General features: G+C 49.2%; 2 protein-coding genes across 12 annotated transcripts in view; one reads left to right on the top strand and one right to left on the bottom strand.

Annotated features, from left to right (window-relative positions):
- The window catches only part of LOC107498212 (core histone macro-H2A.2), a 44,841-nt gene extending 43,325 nt beyond the window's left edge, over positions 1-1,516 (top strand). The window contains exon 9 of the mRNA XM_016121033.2: positions 803-1,516. Within this exon, the coding sequence (XP_015976519.2) occupies positions 803-968 (166 nt within the window). The 3' untranslated portion in view covers positions 969-1,516. The remainder of the gene's footprint in view (positions 1-802) is intronic.
- A 70-nt stretch (positions 1,517-1,586) lies between these two features.
- On the bottom strand, positions 1,587-17,088 carry AIFM2 (apoptosis inducing factor mitochondria associated 2). 11 transcript variants are annotated; one of them, XM_036222211.1, is made up of 10 exons: positions 16,771-17,088; positions 10,357-10,550; positions 9,924-10,039; positions 8,450-8,569; positions 7,615-7,707; positions 5,960-6,068; positions 4,854-5,006; positions 3,524-3,724; positions 3,125-3,300; positions 1,587-1,846 (listed from the first exon to the last, which is right to left on the bottom strand). In XM_036222211.1, the coding sequence occupies exons 2-9, from the start codon at positions 10,532-10,534 to the stop codon at positions 3,149-3,151; spliced, it is 1,122 nt and encodes a 373-aa protein (XP_036078104.1). In that variant the 5' UTR covers positions 10,535-10,550; positions 16,771-17,088; the 3' UTR covers positions 1,587-1,846; positions 3,125-3,148. The 11 variants fall into 11 exon arrangements, with proteins under 11 accessions (XP_036078104.1, XP_015976505.1, XP_015976508.1 ...); XM_016121019.2 differs by lacking the exon at positions 1,587-1,846 and adding an exon at positions 12,570-12,656 and having other exon boundaries at positions 2,325-3,300; XM_016121022.2 differs by lacking the exon at positions 1,587-1,846 and adding an exon at positions 12,570-12,656 and having other exon boundaries at positions 2,325-3,300; positions 10,357-10,547.
- Positions 17,089-18,029: the final 941 nt, after the last annotated feature.

The following is an 18,029-nucleotide window of genomic DNA, read 5'->3' as shown; positions in this document are numbered from 1 at the left end:
GGTCTCCGCAGCCCAGCCCAGAGGCTGTGGGCTGAATTCTTTGCATAGCTGGGATCATGCGCCATGATGTTCTGGACTGGGACACTACAAACAAGTGAGAATTCATATTATGCAGGCCCATCCTGTATTCTCTCAAGCAGGCTTGATGGCTGACCCCAAATGACCATGATAGATATGTCCACCCTGACTGGTGCCATGTCCCACCCTGGAAGACAGCTTTATCATGGCTTCCTGATGCTTGGGGCCTTGTCCGGAGTCACTGCTGCTGAAATGACATTTGTGCATCTCTTTGGGTTGGTGAGAAGATTAAGAGCATAAGAGAATTAGGAAATTACACTTTTGAGCATACGTTTTTGCCTTTTAATACAGTCCATTTATGACATAAACCAGTTTTGAGGGAGCTAATAAAAAACTTAAGGTGCTTTTTTCAAAGACCAAGTATTTGAAATGCTGAATTGGTAGTATTGTTAAAGCTGAGCCCGACCTGAGTCAGGCTATGTAGATTCAAGCACAGGGTACTGCCAACGAGCCAGCCCTATGCCTCGGCTAAAACCACTGCATCTCTGAGTCAGTGTGTCACCTGTATAGTATAGACACATCCTCTGCTTGTCCCCCAAATCTGTCCTTTGACTAGCGTCAAAGATCATGAGTGGAGCAGCCTACACACAGTGAGACCCCATGCAATAGAAACCATGGTCCAGTGCCAAGATAAAAGGACCCACATTCCACCCACCCAAGGCTGAGTTACTCCATGCATCCAGGGGACCAAAGTGATGTGGGCCCTTATTTTATTTCGACACAGAAATTGCTTCCCCAAACAGACGGCCGCCCAGGTAACCCTCAAAGCCATCTCAGCCCATTTCGACGACTCAAGCGCCTCCTCGCTGAAGAACGTCTACTTCCTGCTCTTCGACAGCGAGAGCATCGGCATCTACGTGCAGGAGATGGCCAAGCTCGACACCAAGTAGCCGCCTCAGCCCGGGCTGCACTTTGCAGCAGGAGTTGGAGGAAAATCAAAGTCAGAGGAGTTGGTTTTGTTTTTTAAAAGGAAAGAGGAAGGGTGCTGCAGAAGAGTGGAGGGCAGCTGAAGGGAAGCGGTGGCAAAGGCTGCAGGAGCACGTCCTGCCCACAGAAGGAGCCCTTTGCATTTTATATTGTTAAAAAGATCCTCAATCCTAAAAACCAGGTCTCCACGAGGGGTCTTTCCATGTGTTTTCCCCCTGTTGTTTTAGAACTTTTTAAAAAAACAGACTTCGTTTTAGATTTATAGCACTGACTTTTACACACACACACACACGCACGCACGCACACACAGAGTCTTTCAAAATTCTTGTCTTCTGTTTCTCCTTTTACAGGGGAGGAGGGCATAAACGTGACTCGGGCTTTGTCGGCTGTCTGTATTGAGTGATGGGGAGAAGAAAATCAGAGAGGCATCTCACTGGTGCTTTTCTTTTGTTTTAGTGCCCCCGCCCCACCCCTTTAATACCTATAACTACTCTTTAAACGTTTTACTTCAGGCTTTTTTCTGTTTTGTTTTTTTTTTAAGAAAAAGAAAATGCAAGGAAAAAAATAAAAGATCCAGTGTCTTTCTTACAACATATTCTTTTATTGCGACATTTTCCTCAGTTTGGAAAACTGTGTCCTCATGAGTGGACACGTCTAGGATGTTATAAATAGAACAAGGCCTGTCTCCAATGGCTGGGACTCCTGCCATGCTAGGTCCCAGGACAGAGAGCACAACATGGCCTGTTTCTCAGGTGGCAGGTCCTGCTTCCAGAAGCGAAGCCTGGTTGGCCGTGGTCCACAGGAACGCAGCCTTGGGCGGAGCTCCGACGGGACAGTCATCCTTGAAGGCACACATCTCACTCAGGCCTGGGCCATGGCCCAGATGGGATGGACTGAGAACCCCAGTTCTTGCCCAAGGACTCTGGCCAAGTACTCAGAGGCCACCATCAAAAATGGGCAGAGAGGAGGAGGGTTGGCAGGGTCAGGGCCTGACTTTATTCAGATGAATTCATCAACCACTTCTGCTGTAGAGAGTTAACTTAACATGGTCCAAAATGGACTCTTCCAGATTAAAAGTTCCCCCATGAATAGAGGAGTCATTTATATACCTTAACACTGCTGGTGGCAGGCATTACTGCCACATGGCTGGGCCTCCAGATAGTGACATTAGGGTTGGCCAGGAAACCAGAGGCACAAACTGCAAAGGTTCCCACGGGGTCCCCCAACATCAGCTGGAGCTTTGTCACATAAATTTGCCCCATGACAACAGCCTGGAAGCATAGAGGGGTTCACCTGCTGACCCCCCACCCCCACCCCTCAGCTAACCCCCCACCTCAGCTGCTCCATGAATATCAATCAGATGGCAACCCACCTAAAGGTGACATTAGCTCAGCTGCCTTTTCTTAAACACTTCTAGAGGCTGGCAGGCCAAGCTCCAGTCTTAACTTCTGATAGCTTTGTAAAAACTCACTCTGTTAGGACGCACTAACCAGAAGGGAAATTTTTCTCTCTTCATAAATATAACATATGATATAATCAGAATCTAAAAATAGAAATATAGAAAGTTTCATGAAGATTAAAGACTAGGGATTAACAGTTTAAAATCAGGCTCCTATTAACAACCTGGTGTTACAGGATGTATTGGCTTCCCTAGCCACCTGCACAAAGGGAGAGTTTGGGGTGCGGGCCACCTCTACCCCAGCTTCCCTTCCTTAGCTGGTCTCACTTTGTAGGCCCTCCTTCCTGCCCTTACAGACAGGATTCCATGCCAGAGGACCCCATTCTCCACTCTACTCTGAAAGTTCTGAATGCCGCACCCCATGTGCACAGGCATACGCACATCCTGGGGTAGAGGAGGCCCACTGTGCCCTCCCCAGGACCAAGTGAAGCATTCAGCCAGGATGCAGCAAGCAGACCTTTCGAAATCCAGAAAGAATCCTCTAGGGGGCGTCTTTTGAAAAATTTCTATCTCTGGCTCTCCATTTTTGGTTTTCTATAAGTTGTGTTTCTAGTCAGGACATCACTGGCATCTTACCCCAGAAAAAGAGCTTTTGCCCTTTGGCACATGTCAGAGGAGTACCGTTTGTCAAGCAATCCATTAACCTGGCAGTGGCAGTACCTCATCTCCTGCCCAGCCTCTCCATCAGGGCGGAGACTGCCGCATGGTTTTCCAGCTTGTGGAGACAAACAGGTCCCGGCTCTTGGCCAGCCGGACCATTAACCGCCCCACATAGAAGCCAGCAATCTGGCCCACACCATCATTTCTCCCCATGGCCAGGAGGAAGGTCAGTGCACCTGTGGAGCAGAAGCACAAACTATAATCCTGCTTACCATTCGTGGGCCTGCAATTCCAAGATTTATTTATTCATTCTGAAAATATTGTTAAAGTGCTCTACGGGGGTGTTTTGTCACCAGCTTTGAAAGTTTGTCCTGGCAGTCAGTTACCTCAAAGCCCACAAAGGCTTCGCCATGTCTAACCCCAACTCTCTAAACGATGAAGCATGTGGGGCTCCCTTACCTGGCTTGTAGGCCTTGAGGGGCCTCTGTTTGATGGAGTTGACGATGTTGGCCACAGCGACGTTGGCATGGAGACCAGCATGATAGGCCATCTTGGGCTCCTTCACATCGGCACAATCGCCGATAGCGTAGATGTGGTTGCAGCCCTCCACCTGGAGGTACTCATTCACCCTCAGGGAGCCATTGCTGGCCAGCTGGCTATCTGCCAGGAAAAACCAACATGAAACCAAGATCCTGAGTTGCTGTGCCAAGTGGCCCCAGAACGCAGTGAAAAGAAACTCCAGTGCTGCTCAAAGCACCTTCCAAAGGCTGCCCTCCACAAGCGAGTCTCCCATCTACCTCCTCTCTGCCCAAAGTCCCTACCTCAGAACTCTTCCTGCAAAGGCAGGGTTACTGTTCCAGGGCGGAAACTGGTCAGAAACACAGCAAGTGTCATTTTACATAATATGCGTAACTCTATAAGTTTAACCTATGGTGATTAAGTTTACAATTTAGCCAAGTCTTGAATTGTCTTTTGAACGTGGATCAGATTTTTTAAATGAATGCGGGGCTTTGATAAATAATGAACTTTTCATTTTAAGGTACTTTAAAAATATGACATTAGGACAATTAGGTGTCAAATTCTGAGATCTCTCCATTTTAAGCCCCCAGTCCCACCCCCACGCCTGGCCTGGACTAACTTCCTTCCTCTGGGATTAGAGAAGTCTTTCCTGCAGGGCACAAAGCATAAGCAACTTGTGAAGGAAGGGAACTCGGGAAAAAACCAAGGAGCCTGACAAGGAGCCACTGAGTCTCAGCTCACACATGGAGGCCATCAGTCCACCTGCTCTCCAGTTAGCTAGATAGTTCAATATCGAGCTTTAAGAGCATGAGGCCGCACTGCTGCCCCCATTCCCCAGTGGTTGTTCCAAGCTCAAGTGTCCAAACGCCTGGATCAGGGGTTGAGGAGAGCAGCACACCTGTGAACGGAAAAATGTCTGACCCTGAATTTCCTCTGAATGAAACAGAAAATGGATCTTTTTCATCTCTCTGAAACCTGTTCTCACCTCTCACCACTAGGGAGCGGGCCCCAATTTTGGAAAATTCTGGTCACTTTGGGCATTTTGGGCTAAGTCATCATCGTCACAGCTGAGAAGAGCACGACAAGAGTGGGCCAGAATCTGAATTTAAAATTTGGATGTCACCATTCAGAAGAGACATGAGCTGCTGGGATAGAAGTGGAAGGTAGGGTGGTACCAATTCCTTGGGGAGAGGCCTGTGGGGCCTTCTTGGGAGGCTGGAGAATGAGGTGACAGTCTGGGGAGTGGGCAACGGCTCAGCCTCCTGCTTACCAAACGTACTGTGGTAGGCAAAGCTGTTGATCCTGATACCGTTGCAGATAATCACCAGGTTGGTGGCCATCTCTGTGCCTTTGTCCGTCCGCACTTTGATGCACTCTCGATACTCATTGAGAGGCAGCTCCTCCAGGTTGTTCACCCGCTCACCTGTTGAGGGAGGTCTGTGACCAGGAGGATGGCAGAGGATAGCCTCTTATGCAAGGCTGGGGTACAAGCCAAGGCTGACCTGGGGAAGGCTAGAGACCCACAGGAAAGGCCTGGACATTGTGGCCCAACTAGGCAATGACTCTCATTCCCTCCTTCCCTCCCTGCCCCTCTTCCAGTCCACTCTGATGCCCCAAGAAGCATAATCTGGACAACTGGCTCCAAGGGATCCAATGGGAAGATAGTTCCAAGAAGCAATTTGAGGCTGAGTTTCCCAAGTTCTAGGGAAAGCTATTTGAGGAAGACTTCCGACACTCCCCCTTGACTGTCAGATATCCCATCCTGACCAGGCAGGATGAGCCAGGCACACCAACAAAGGCAAAGCAAGGAAAGTCAAGAAGCCAGTCTCATCTCCTCCCTGCCTGGTCACAGTACTACAGAGCGAGGTGTAAGGAGACCAAGAGCCAGGATGGGCTTCCTGCAAAAATCAAGGAGGCTGAGCCCCGAGAGTGTGGCGGTCACACCACTGGGGTTAGAGCCCTACTCTCTAACAGGCTGGGTGGTTCTCTTCCCTTCTGCCCTGGACAAAAGCCACATTCCTCATCACCCACAAAATTAACCAAAAAAAACCTATTCTCCCCACTGCAGAGGCATCATAATTCAGGTCAAATCCTTTAGATGATTTTTAAATCATTCAACATATAGGTACCTCCTGCATAGTGTCTAAAGCAATTTCCTCTGCAGACAGCGCCACCTCCGCAGCATGGAAATCCTATAAGTATCAGAGCCTCTACCCTGCCCAAGGACAGACACAACCTCTAGCTGGACAACAGGGCTCAAATGGGCTTTGATGCTCAACCTCAGGACACAGAGCGAGCCGGGGACAGCGACCAAGCCTGTGAGCCCAGTCTCACCAGACCAAGGAGAGGGGCGGCACAGGGAGGACTTGCACGTACTCAGCAGCAACTGCACGCCTTTCCGGAGCAGGATCTCCTTCACTTCCTGCCGGACACAGGGCAGAAGCTCCTTGTCAGCGAGGGCCACTTGGGAGTGAATGAGAATAACCTGGGGACAAACAACCACAGGACAGAGAAGGAGCCACTGGGTCTCCTGCTCACATGAAAAGGCTTAAAAACACATCGGTCCATCTTCCCCACCTCCTCCTCTACCTCTAGTTTATAGGATAGGGGACAGAGGCCCAAGTGAAGTAATCTGCCCCACACCAGAGACAGGACACTGACAGGAAGCTGGGCTGGAGCCTCATCTCCTGGTCTAGGACGCTCAGAATGCACCAGTGCTCCACAACCCACCCCAAGTGCCACGCGCAAAGCTATCTTCAAGCATCCTTGGGCACTTACAACTATACAGTCTATATATAAGCCATTGGCATTCTAACTGTATATCAGACTGACATTTACATTAAAGCTGGTTCTAAAATTGGCATTTTCAGGCACATCTACTTGCTTTTGGGTCAGCACAGGGAAGTAGGAGGCAGCCTAGAATGGTATTCAAAACTCGGACTTTGAAATCAGACTGCCTGAGTTGATATCCCATCAAGGATACTTATTCAGAAACTGCCTGACAACTCAGTAAGACGAGATCACAGTCCCGCTCATGGGAATTTTTTAATGATGAAAGGAGAAAATATATATAAAGCACATAACAACACATACTGAGTCCTTATGAAAGGGTGACTACCACTGCCCTTTTTTGTCTAATTATGAACACATGGAAGTTATACTGAGTTACTTCCCTCTTCAGACTGGTCTTTACCCCATAAATCAAAATTAATAAAGTTTCACATCAATCAGTCATAATTTCCAACAATTCATCAGAAAACAACTGTATAATTAAATTAGCCGTATAGGTCTTACTCTTCAACACCAACCTGCCTTTCCCTAGGGAAAAAGATCCAGTCACAGGCTCCATGTTACACTCTGAAGCTCATCTGGCATCAGCTGCCAGCAGGCTCTTGTCCCCAGGACCCATAACTATTAATCATCACTAGCCCTCAGCTGAGCCTTTACAGCCTGCCAGGATGTTCTCTTTCTCTCCAGGGTACCAGGCAGGTGCTTCACCCCTCCATTATTAAAAGGAAACAGGGACACTCTTCCATGGGCAGGAGGCAGTGCTGGCCAGTCCTTCCCCAGTACGCACAGTGAGGGGCTATCCTGCAGGCTTTCCCCATGTGGCTGTCGAGGTCAAAGGCTACCGTCTCTTAAGGACCAAAGAAGCTGCTGCTTGCCCCAGACAAAAAAACAACTAAAGGTGCCTTTGACCAAGCTAGTTGTCAGCAAAAGAGGTAATCAAAGTCTACATCTAGACCACAAAGGCCAGAGCACTGCAGGGGACACAGGAGTTAACCTTTTATAAGGTGTCTTTCCTGAGCTTTGTCCTCCTGGCTGGACCAGAAGGCAGGACCCCTGCATCTCCAGGAAAAATTCCCAGGAGAAGGGACTTTAGGGGATTCCCCAATACAGAAAGTGGGAGATGAGAAACATGCACTCCCACTTTATATCAAGGGAGTTCTGCCTCCCAGGACCTGATTTTCCTTAGACAACACGGAAAGAAGCTGACTACTAAGAGGTCAAAGTCAAGGCCGCTTGCCCACCTCTTTCTCAGGATACTCTGTTTTAATCTCTGCTGCCATCTCCACTCCTGCAGAGCCTCCTCCCACCACCACGATGGACTGTGAGCACTGGACCTAGAGCAGAAGGAAATGTAAGGCACCCTCAAACCCAGCCTGCCTCATGGGTCAGCCTAGGGTGAGGGTTCCTTGGCCAAAGAAGAGAGTGGAGAACCCATTTCAAATTCAGGGTCTAAATGTACTTTTTCAGGGCCAGGCATTTGCTGAGTGTCTCCCATATTTTCTTACTCAATTCTCACAACTGCCCCAAGAGGCTCTCCTTCCCCAGGACCATGGATGGCCCAGGTCTGAGTTCAAAGCCTGTTTCCTACCCTCCATCCTGTCTGCTCTCCCCAGGCTTCTCGGATGTTTTGCAGAGAGGAAAAGACCTGGCCTTACTCATGTGGCAGCACTCGCCTTCGGATCCCTCTCAGGGTCTCAACTCCGCATTGTTCAATATAGATAGACTCATCCTGCCCACTTCTCAGGATCACTGGGAAAGCTGACTCAGGGCATAGATCCAAGCCTGCTCTATAAGTCACAAGGCCTATGCAACTGGAAGCTCCAAGAGAGGAGTCAGGGACACGCCGAGAGATATGTGAGCAGGTCTCAGTGCTCACGTACAGGCTTTGATCACAGATCCAAAGGTCTCCTCCTAGGACTCTCTTTCTATTAACTCTCCATCTTTACAACCACTGTCACAGCCCCGAATACCTCCTGGGGTCTCCCTGCTGCAGCCCTAAACCCCCACGGCTGTTCTGCTCTTCCAGAGGCCACCCTCTTCCCTCACTGCTCTGCCCCTGGTCAGAGGGCAGCTTACCTGCCTCACCATGTCCTCGTAGGCCTGAATGGCTTCCTGCTGGCTGCAAACTTTATTCAACTTGCCAGGGAAGAGTCCAGTGCTGCCTGTGGCCAGGATAAGATGTGAGAAGGGCAGGGCCTGTGAGAGGCAAGGAAAAGGAAGGTGAGGGTAGGCCTGGGCTTCTGCATTCAATCCCAGGCCCACAGGGCAAGGAGCACTGAGTGGTGAGGCCCCTCTGGGCACTCAGAGGCAGCCCTCCATGGAGGGGAGAAAAACTATCACTCTAGGCCACGGAATGGCACTAGAACCTGGAAATACCTAAGAAAGCAGATTTTACCTCCTGCCAGAGCCACCAACATGGAAATGGGAGGAGTGACCTCACCACTGCAGGGGGCAGGTGAGTAGGAGACAGAAAACTATTTATAGGGAATAAGCAGGTTTCGAGCTTCCAATATGGAATTAGTTTAGAATCTCCTAGGTATTTTAGAAGAAACTACTCTCTGTCCCTGACCCTGCCCCCCAAAATAAAAAGGAAGAAAAGAAGGGAGTGAGGAATAAAAGTCCTGTTTGGAGCCTAAATATATAAAGTTGACAAAACTGCATGCTCTGATGGGTAAGAGATCAGAGGGCCTGTATCCCTCTCAGCCTCCACTTTCCCCATGGAGGCCTGAGATGCCCACACAGCTTTGAAAAGCTTGGCCCAAAACCACAGGACAAAGAGACTCTCAGTAATCTTTCCAACTGGGGATTCTCCAGCCTTAAAATTAATTTAAGGAAGACTGATTCACACTAAATTGTATAACTCACTGAGAAAAGGAATTGTGCCCACTTTTTAAATCCACCCCCCAAAACCTTTAGCTTTGAGCTGGTGGCAGCTCGCTGATGGAGCTCACCTCGCTGTAGTTATAAACCAGGCACCGTGCTACACATTGGGGCTGAGGAATCCAGGAGTAAAGAAAACCTCTGCCCCCCATGACTTCCCATTCCAGGGATATAGATCACGTTTGTGCCTGCCCTTTGATTCTAGCCAGCAAGGAGGGCTCCCTGTACTGGCCAGGCCTGGGGCTGGTCCAAAACACTGGCTTTCAGAATGTGGGCTCAGTGAAACTGCCTGGGTTGAAATCCTAGCTGAGTCTCTTCCCAGCTATGGGACCCTACACAAGCCACTTACCCCCTTGGTAAAGTAAGGCCATACCGCCTCCCTCACAGTCATAGTGGGCATTAAATGAAATTATGTCAGGTTTAAGACAGTGCCTATAGCATACAGGAAAAGCTCAAGAAATATCTGCCACCACACTTGTGGCTGCTGTGGTCAGGCCTTTGCTTAAGAGGAAGCTGCTCTTTGACCAGCATCGGGTAGGGGGGATACTTGGGGACCACGGAGGACTTTCTAAATCCTTGAAGAGACCCACCCAGGTCTCCTCCCACCAGTAGCCATGTGCTCCAGGGGCCTCCTGAAGCAGCTGATGGACAGGTCAGCCCCTGTGCTCACCTCACCATTCTCCAGCAGCACCACCTGTTTCTTCAGGTCAATCTCAACCACCAGGCCCTGTCGGAAGCTTTCCTTGAAGCTCACAGAGTAGGAAATGAAAGTCTTTTTGGCAAACCCTGGGGAGTGGGTGGACACAACAGAGGTCACAGTGTAAAACTGGGCTGTCCACAGGAGGCCGGATGACTCAGAACCTTTCCTGAGCTACATACCAACAGGGGGGCCCTTGGCCAAAGAGCTGAGCCAGCGCCATACCCGAGGTATCCACCACCCCTCAAGATGCCAGTCTGGGCCTCAGGTCCTCAAGGAAGCTCAAGCTCTTGTTTCTGGGGCCTTGAGATAGTAGCTGTTTAAGGCCAGTGACCTTAACCACCCCCAGACCCACAGCATGACAAGATCACCCTCGCCAAGAAAGCCCTAGAAATAACTCCATTACCATTCTCCACGGAGGCCCGGAGGGCTGCCACGTTGTGGTGAAAGGAGTCCTTCATGTCCACCAGCATGAAGGAGATGTCCAGTGCCTGCAGCCGGCTGGCAGCAGCAATCCCACCAAAGCCCCCGCCCACGATCACCACGTGCACGCCTTTCGTGTCCATCGAGACCTGGGACCCCATCTCAAACCAGGCACTGCTGGGATAGGAGAGACCACACTGGAGTCAAAGGGGACTTGAGGCTGAGAGGGCAGGGGCGAGCACACAGCAAGAAAGGCCTCAAATGCCAAGACTTGATCTTTTTAATTATGTAATCATTCATTAACAAAATTCCAATTTTGTAAAATTTTAATTAAATTCCAAAGTAATGACGGGTATCATAATTCCATCCCACCCCCTAACCACCCAGTTCCCTCCTCCAAGGTATCCCCTGTTACCAAGTTTATATGAATCCTTCCAGACATATTCTGTGCACCTACAATCAATTATATTTAGCACACATTAAACTATTCTGCACCATTTTTTCACTCAATATATTTGCTCACTCAACAACATACATTAATTGAGCTCCTGTTCTTTGACATGCGATCCTATGGTCAGAGAGATAGACAGTTAGGGTCCCTGACCCTGTAAAGGTGGGGCTTACAAACTCAAAGAGCCAGGTGATGTGGGAAGCTGGTCAGGTGCATAGTAATAGAAATAGTAGGCACACCTGTGGGGAACTGCAAGCAAGGCCACGTCAAAGAACTAAGCAAAATTGATTAAGTCCTGCACTAAACAAACACTGTGACCAGATTCTGTTGACTCGCAGGTCACCAGCTTGAGCCCAGGACTAAAGAGATCAACTAGCAGGTTATGACAATCAACTTGCAAACTAGGATGTGGTGTGACCAAGGTCATGACAGTGGGGTGGGGAAGAGTGGCCTGCGATGGGCAGATCATTCCCCTGAGTATTTCTGAGACAGCGGACGTACACCAGGACTGCTGGGCAACATCCCCCAAGGACGGGGTGGAGGGCAAAAAGAAATATTTGCTGGGGAAGAAATAGTGCTGATTAATGACCAAGAAGGAATGTCTGCTGGCAGGAAAGAGGGTGGGGGAGAAGTTCTGATCATACAGGCTCCAATGAGAGGGGGAAAACATGGTCCTGCCTGATGCCCAGACAGGGGAGCTGCCATCAGTGATAGTGCCTGCAGAGGGTGGGGGGCCTGGTCTGTAGGCCGAGTGCACCTCAGGCTCACCCTCGCACATGGACTGCAGCAGCCTGATCAGCTCCCAGCAAATTAAGAACAAACCTTGGTTGAGTCCCTAAGGAGCTAAATTTCAAGAAACTCTTGGCCAAGAGCTAGACAATGGAGGACATCTGAGGCAGAGGACAGAGCTGGGCTAGGTCACTAGATGCTGAACTGCTGAGCACAGACCAAAAGAAGGAGAAGGTGGCAAATCCTGCCCGGGCTCCCCCAGCCAGCCTGAGAGGGGTTGTTGGGAGATGCTGGCTAGATACAACAGGCAATCGAACCTTCCCCTGGTCTGTGCTGGGCTCTAAAATGAGGCAGAAATAAACCAAGCTGCGAAGGAGAGGCACTAAGGAAAAAAGCAAAGCTCACGCTGCACAGAAAGCAGCAAGAGGCCCAACAGCTGCTATGAGCTTCAGTGAGGGGAGGTTCATAGTGGGGGATGACAGGTTGGGTGGCAAGGAAGGAGGAAGCGGACTCAGGCCAACCTTGAAGGACAGACAGTAAGCTGCCCAAAGGCTTGATGGGGAAGCATGTTCCAGCCCATCTGGAACTCTCTCAGGCAACACTGCAGGTAGCTGGAAGGCCACCACTCTGTCCTGCATCGTCTGTGTGGCCTGAGGCACAACCCCTCCCTTCTCTGGGTCTCCATTTAGCCCCTGTAATGGGTAAAAGACATCCTGAGATGTCCTTGCACACACAGGTTTCCAAAGCATGGTGGCCCCAAATCTTCCCACATTTATGGGGACAGCTTATGGTTGGGCCTCCAGGCACCATTCTCATTGGTATTTAAACATCAATTGCCTAACTTGTCCCTGGGGGAGGGAGAACCTACAGAAGGAGGGTAGATCTGGCACAGAAGATTGGCAGGAATTTAACTTCGTTTCTCACTGGCTGAGGAGTCCCCAGCGCACTGAGTTTCTTCCATTTACAGAGGAAGAAACTGAGCCCTCAGCAAGACTGGGACCAGGACAAGTACCCACCAGGCAGTGCCACCTTTGCTGCTACAGGTCCTCAGAAAGGTTGTCCAGAGCTGATCCACTGAATGTTCATCAGGCGGAATCTGCCAACTGGGCCAAAAGGAGAAAATCTCCTGGGAACCAAAACCCAAGAAAACCCAGGGCCCAGCTAGAATTCAGGAGTGAACACTAGGAGCTGAGCAGAGCCTGCGAATGTGGCAGGTGATAAGGCAGGCAGGCTGTGGAAGGAGTATGTCTTACCTGCTCCCTTCAGCATGGCTCCCTCTGTGCTAGCCTGACCTTGGGGCCAGCAGCCAGCAAGGAAGTCTGGGAAACAGCCAGAGGGCTCTGCTTCCAAGCTGGCAGGGCACACGCCGGAGCGGGGCTACACAGTTTGTTAGAGAAAGGGGGTCCACCATGGGTCAGGTCACACTGGACCACCCAGGGAAGCTCAAAGAAGAGCCTTTGTAAATAGCTGGGGGAAGGGCCTTCTCCACAGAGGGAATAGCTTGGGCCAAGAAGTCCAGTGGCAGAAAGGAAGACTTAGGACAAATTCAGGGAACAAGATGGGAAGGTCAGGAGGGCGAGAGACAGGGGCCAGCATACACAACACCAGGACAACGTTTGGGCCTACGTGTTCGCCAGTTCTAATCGCCAGGCCTGCCCAGTGTCCCTCACAGGGTCTCCTTCTCAGGGAGGAGAAAAAGCCCAGCAACCCCAGTGCAAGCCTGATGGGCAGTGGATTAACCAAAGGAGTTGAACCCCTGCCTCCTTAGCACCCCCAGGATCATCACCTGGCTTCCCTAAAGGGCAAACCCTGGCCTGTCCAACTAGGCACACCCTCGACGAAGGCAAATTGCTTCTCTGAAGGTCCAGTGGGGTGTCTGGAGCCCAAAGGTACAACAGGTCTATAAGGGGCCAGGTGAGGGCATGGGAGAGGCTTTTATACTCCAAGCCACCTGATCCTCTCCTGGAATCTGCTCTTCTCTCTCCTCTACTGACCTCTGACACTCCCACTACAGGATGGGGGGCTGACAGTTCTCCAGCCGATTGCACCCTTTTTCCTCAGCAGTCTCCCTTGCCCAACACTCTTGGACACAGACTCTCCCTTGGCTCTTCCAGTGCCAATTCTTGCCTGACCCCTGAGCACAGCTGGACTCCTCTCTGCTGGCCATACTTTGCCAGACACCTAAATCTTGGGCTTAAGCTATGAACCTGCATTTCCAGACACACACCCTGTAAGTGCCCCAAAAGCATGTGTGCAAATGATGATGTTGAATTATATGTTCTAATGTAGCAGGGGTGTTGGGCCAACAGCCTCAATCAATCGGAGACTCCATTAATGGAAGACTATAGGATACACTGTTATACACCCACACAGTGGAATATTCGGAAGCCATTTATTTTTAGAGTGGATGATTTTTACATGAAAAATTTGTTCATGATGTGTCCACACGCATAGAATGTACAAGACCAAGTGTGACTCATAATGTAAACTGTGGTCTTTGTGTGATTATGTCAATACATGTTCATTAACTAAATAAGTGTACCCCTCTGGTAAGGGATGTTGATAGCGGGAGAGGCTATGCACATGCAAGGACAAGAAGCATATGGGAAATCTCCGTACCTTCCTCTTAATTAGCTGTAAATCTGAAACTACTCTAAAAAAATTAAGTCTTTAAAAAAAAGTTTGTCCATGAAAAGGTCAGATAAAAGAACAGCATGTACAGCCTAATCCCACTTATGGGCAACCAGATAATGTACTTAGCTACATATACACACCTCATGTAATGATTGTAGGAGCTAGCATTCATTACACTTATACCCATACCTTTGCATTGAATAGGTGTGTTTTTCTCCCCAATTAGGAAAGTCAATAACTTGCCTAAGTTCAATCCTCAACAGTCTGACAGACCTGAGCCCTAAACCAATATCGTCATAGATGTCACCAGATGATGTTTTTACTTTCTTCTCTGAGCTTTTTTTGGTATTGTTTGAATATTTTTAAATGAGTGTATCATTTTTACAAAAAAAATAAAGCTTTAAAAACAAGGCAGGCCTCCTACCATCTAATTTTTGTAAACTGAGATAGTATTCATGTAAAACTAGCTATTGTAAAGTATACAATTCAGTGGTTTCTAGTACATTCACAAAGTTGTGTGACCATCATCATGATCTAATACCAGAACATTTTCATCACCCTAAAAAAAAAAACAAACCCACATTTATTAGCAGTCACTCCCCATTTCCCCCTCCCTCTAGGCCCTGGCAGCCACTAATCTTTCTGTATCTACTGATTTGCCTATCCATACCTTCTCTATCTGGTTTATTTCACTTAGCATGTTTTCAGGATTCATCCAAGCATGTATCAGTATTTCATTCCTTTTTATGACTGAATTGTATTCCATTGTACGGAGATACCACATTTTGTTTATCCATTTGTCAGCTGATGTATACTTGGGTTGTTTCCACCTTTTGGCTATTGTAACTAATGCTACTATAAACAGTCGTGTACATTTTTTGTGTGAAAATATATTTTTAATTCTCTTGAGTACACCTAGGAGTGGAATTGCTAGGTCCTATGGTAACTCTAGAGTTAACTTTTTGAGAAACTGCAAAAGCCATTATCTGATTTTTAACTCAACATCAAGCCAAGGGAGAGAGCTGAATCTCTCAGGAAGGTTAGCATAAAAGACATCCAAGAGAACAAAAAACTAATTGTCCAGCAACTCCTAAAGAATTTTACTCCTCCCCGAACACACACACGCAATCTTGTTTACACTGGAATTTTCTCAGTATATCCTGTTTTCTCTATCAAGGACACCCAGTCTCACTCTAGGGGGAGTCTTCTTTAATACAGATTCTAGGAATCTACTGAAAAGCGAGGAAGTTACATTTATGCCAAAGTAGTTGAGAGGTCACACCTCTGAAGACATACAGCAGGAACCATATGGGCTTTGATCAAAGCAAGGACACCAGCGAGATTTGCTTTATAGAGATTACAGATAAAACACACAGCTGCACCCAGTGTAGATTTCTACAGCCATGTTTCCAGAGTGGCCACCCTGAATGAGAGGCCTGCTAGAGTGATTCCAAGCACCATGAATGCCTCCTCTCCACATGGGGGAGGGAGCAGGGCCCACAGCCTCCCTCACTGGACACCAGAGGACAGGTTAGAAGTGTGTATTCCATGGCCAGACCCCCAGGGAACACATGCTGAATATAACCCAAAAAAGACCAATTTCTAAAAGGGACTCAAAGTCGGAAGAAGCTGTCCTTTCATGCCCAGGAGAGGGCAGCTCTGGGCAGACAGACTCCGATGTCATACAGACTACTGTACAAAAAACTTAGACCATGAAATTTGTACATTTTCCTGGGATCCAGTCACTTTGTGGTTCCTGGAACACCCCCATTATCTGTCTACTGTGTCTGGACCCTGGCTTCTTCATTTCACCACCAGCTAAAGACCAAGCTGGCCCCGGAATACACTTGCTCTGCACAGCTCCACCAGTTAATCACTGGGTAGTCCTGAGTAAGGCAAGCCCAAGGAAGGGAGGCAGTCTCCTCCCCTGAAATGGAGGTCCTCCAGATGTGGGGTTACACACGGTGTCTTCAGAGGGCTTCTCTCTAGGTGCTGGGGTGAGGGGAGGTGGGGTCTGAGAGCTTAGGGCTTGCATACCTGCACACATTAGAAACTAAGCAGGCCTTCTTGATATTTTACACATTTACTTATTCTACCAGTTGGCCTTTGAACACAAGATACGTACCTGGGATGCCTGGAAGCCTCTCTAAACTGTCTGACCCTCTACTCTGTGTCTGTCCTCCTCTGGGATCATCAGCTTCCAAGAGCCTCTTCTGGCCTCACCCTCAAGGTATATCCAAGGGTCAAAGGGACCGCCGAAGGAGACAGGCAGGGTGTCTTTAGTGGGTGGCGTGGGAAGGAAAGCGCCCACCATCATCTCCAATAAGCAGTTCCCGATGATTTCAGGAGTCCTAGGCTTCCTGGAACATCCCCACCCGAGTTAATTCAGCACCCAGTAGCTTTTGTCCCCAGGGGACCTGGGACTTCATGGAGGTGTGAAGCAGACCTCTTAGTGCACCCAGAGCCAGTGAGCACTGGGTAACCCAGGTATTACCTTCCTGGAAACGGAGGCTTTCCTCCTGCCCTGTGACACCAGCTTGACCCTAGGAGCAGGAGAGGAGGGAATAGGGTAATCCGTCTTACCTGGGAAGACTTAGCCGGACTTTCAGGGAGCGGACGGGAAGGGGCGAGTTTGCCCTGACTTCTCCGGGAGTAAACCTCCCTGTTGTGTTTTAGGGGAACGAGGTGGTGCGGGCCCGAGCCCCGTATCCCAAACACGACAGCCCCTTTTTCCCACACTCGGGCCCACCGACCTCCGACTCTGTCCGTTGCTTTTTCCAGGCTCTGATGCGCCCTTATTCCAGGCGTCCGTGGACCCCTGCAGGTGCGAGGGACCTCGAGAGCCCGTCGAGCGCGTCACTTCACACGCCAGCTGCCTCTCACTGCCACGTCACTCCGCCAGGCGCCTCCCGGCCAGCGTGATTCAACACGTCCGCCCCGGCCACGCCCCCCGTACGCCACGCCCCCGGCGGACCCGCCCCCCCCCCTCCTTCCGGAAACTGCGGCGGCCTGAGTGTTCCCTGTCGGCCCGTGAGTGGGTGGGAACGGCCCTAACCTTGAAACAGATGACCCCTAAGGTCGATGTCAGCTGCGCCGCGCAGGACCCTCGGACAGGAGAGTTCAAAATTCTGCCCAACTTTCTGCCAGACACCTTTAACGCCGCCGGAACTTCAGAGCAAGGGTTTTCAGGCACCGCCTGTGCCACCTCGGGCAGGAGGATTTACCAACCTTCTGTCGCGCATATAAATAATTCTGCAAATCCTGTTGAGCACGACTGTATGCCTGGCCCCGTGATAGGCGCTAGGAGATAAAACAGAGACCAAAACAGGCATGGTTTCTGCTTTCTGTTTAATGAGGTGATAGAAACATGGCAGAGGCGGAAGACAGGGTGGCCAGCGTGGGCAGGTTGGTACAGACCTCCAGGCCCTAATGAAGACTGTCCCTGTCATCCCAAGGGCAGCGGGATGCCACTGCAGAAGAGTGACAGGTCTGAGTTATGTTCTGTGGTGAAAGGATGAGGGAGCAGAAGGGCTGCCTGAAATTGGGCAAACTAGGTAGGAGGGCAGTCTGGGACAAAATAAATAAAATAAAATAATAATACAAAGAAAATAAGATAATAAAAATAAAATAAATAAAATAATTAAAATGAAATAAAAATAAAATATGTAAAATAAAATAATAAAATGAAATAAAATAATAAAATAAAATAAAAAGCTTGGACTAGGATCTATAGAGAAATGTACTGATGCAAGCTACAACCTCATGGTAGGATCAAGCTAATTCGATTATAGATAAGCCATCTTCATCTATTTACTGCAAATATTAGCAACTATCCTCAGAGT

This window comes from Rousettus aegyptiacus, unplaced genomic scaffold (assembly GCF_014176215.1).
Source record: "Rousettus aegyptiacus isolate mRouAeg1 unplaced genomic scaffold, mRouAeg1.p scaffold_m13_p_6, whole genome shotgun sequence".
NCBI lineage: Eukaryota > Metazoa > Chordata > Mammalia > Chiroptera > Pteropodidae > Rousettus > Rousettus aegyptiacus.
This window is presented reverse-complemented; position numbering and strand designations above follow the sequence as displayed.

Excerpts from the sequence above, each read along its gene's own strand:
- AIFM2 (XM_036222211.1), bottom strand. The coding sequence starts at position 10,534 with ATGGGGTCCCAGGTCTCGATGGACACGAAAGGCGTGCACGTGGTGATC. Across the intron at positions 5,007-5,959 it reads AGGCGTGCAGTTGCTGCTGA|GTGAGCGGGTGAACAACCTG; the intron begins GTACGTGCAAGT and ends CTCCCTCAACAG. Across the intron at positions 3,725-4,853 it reads TGCCTACCACAGTACGTTTG|ATAGCCAGCTGGCCAGCAAT; the intron begins GTAAGCAGGAGG and ends TTTTCCTGGCAG.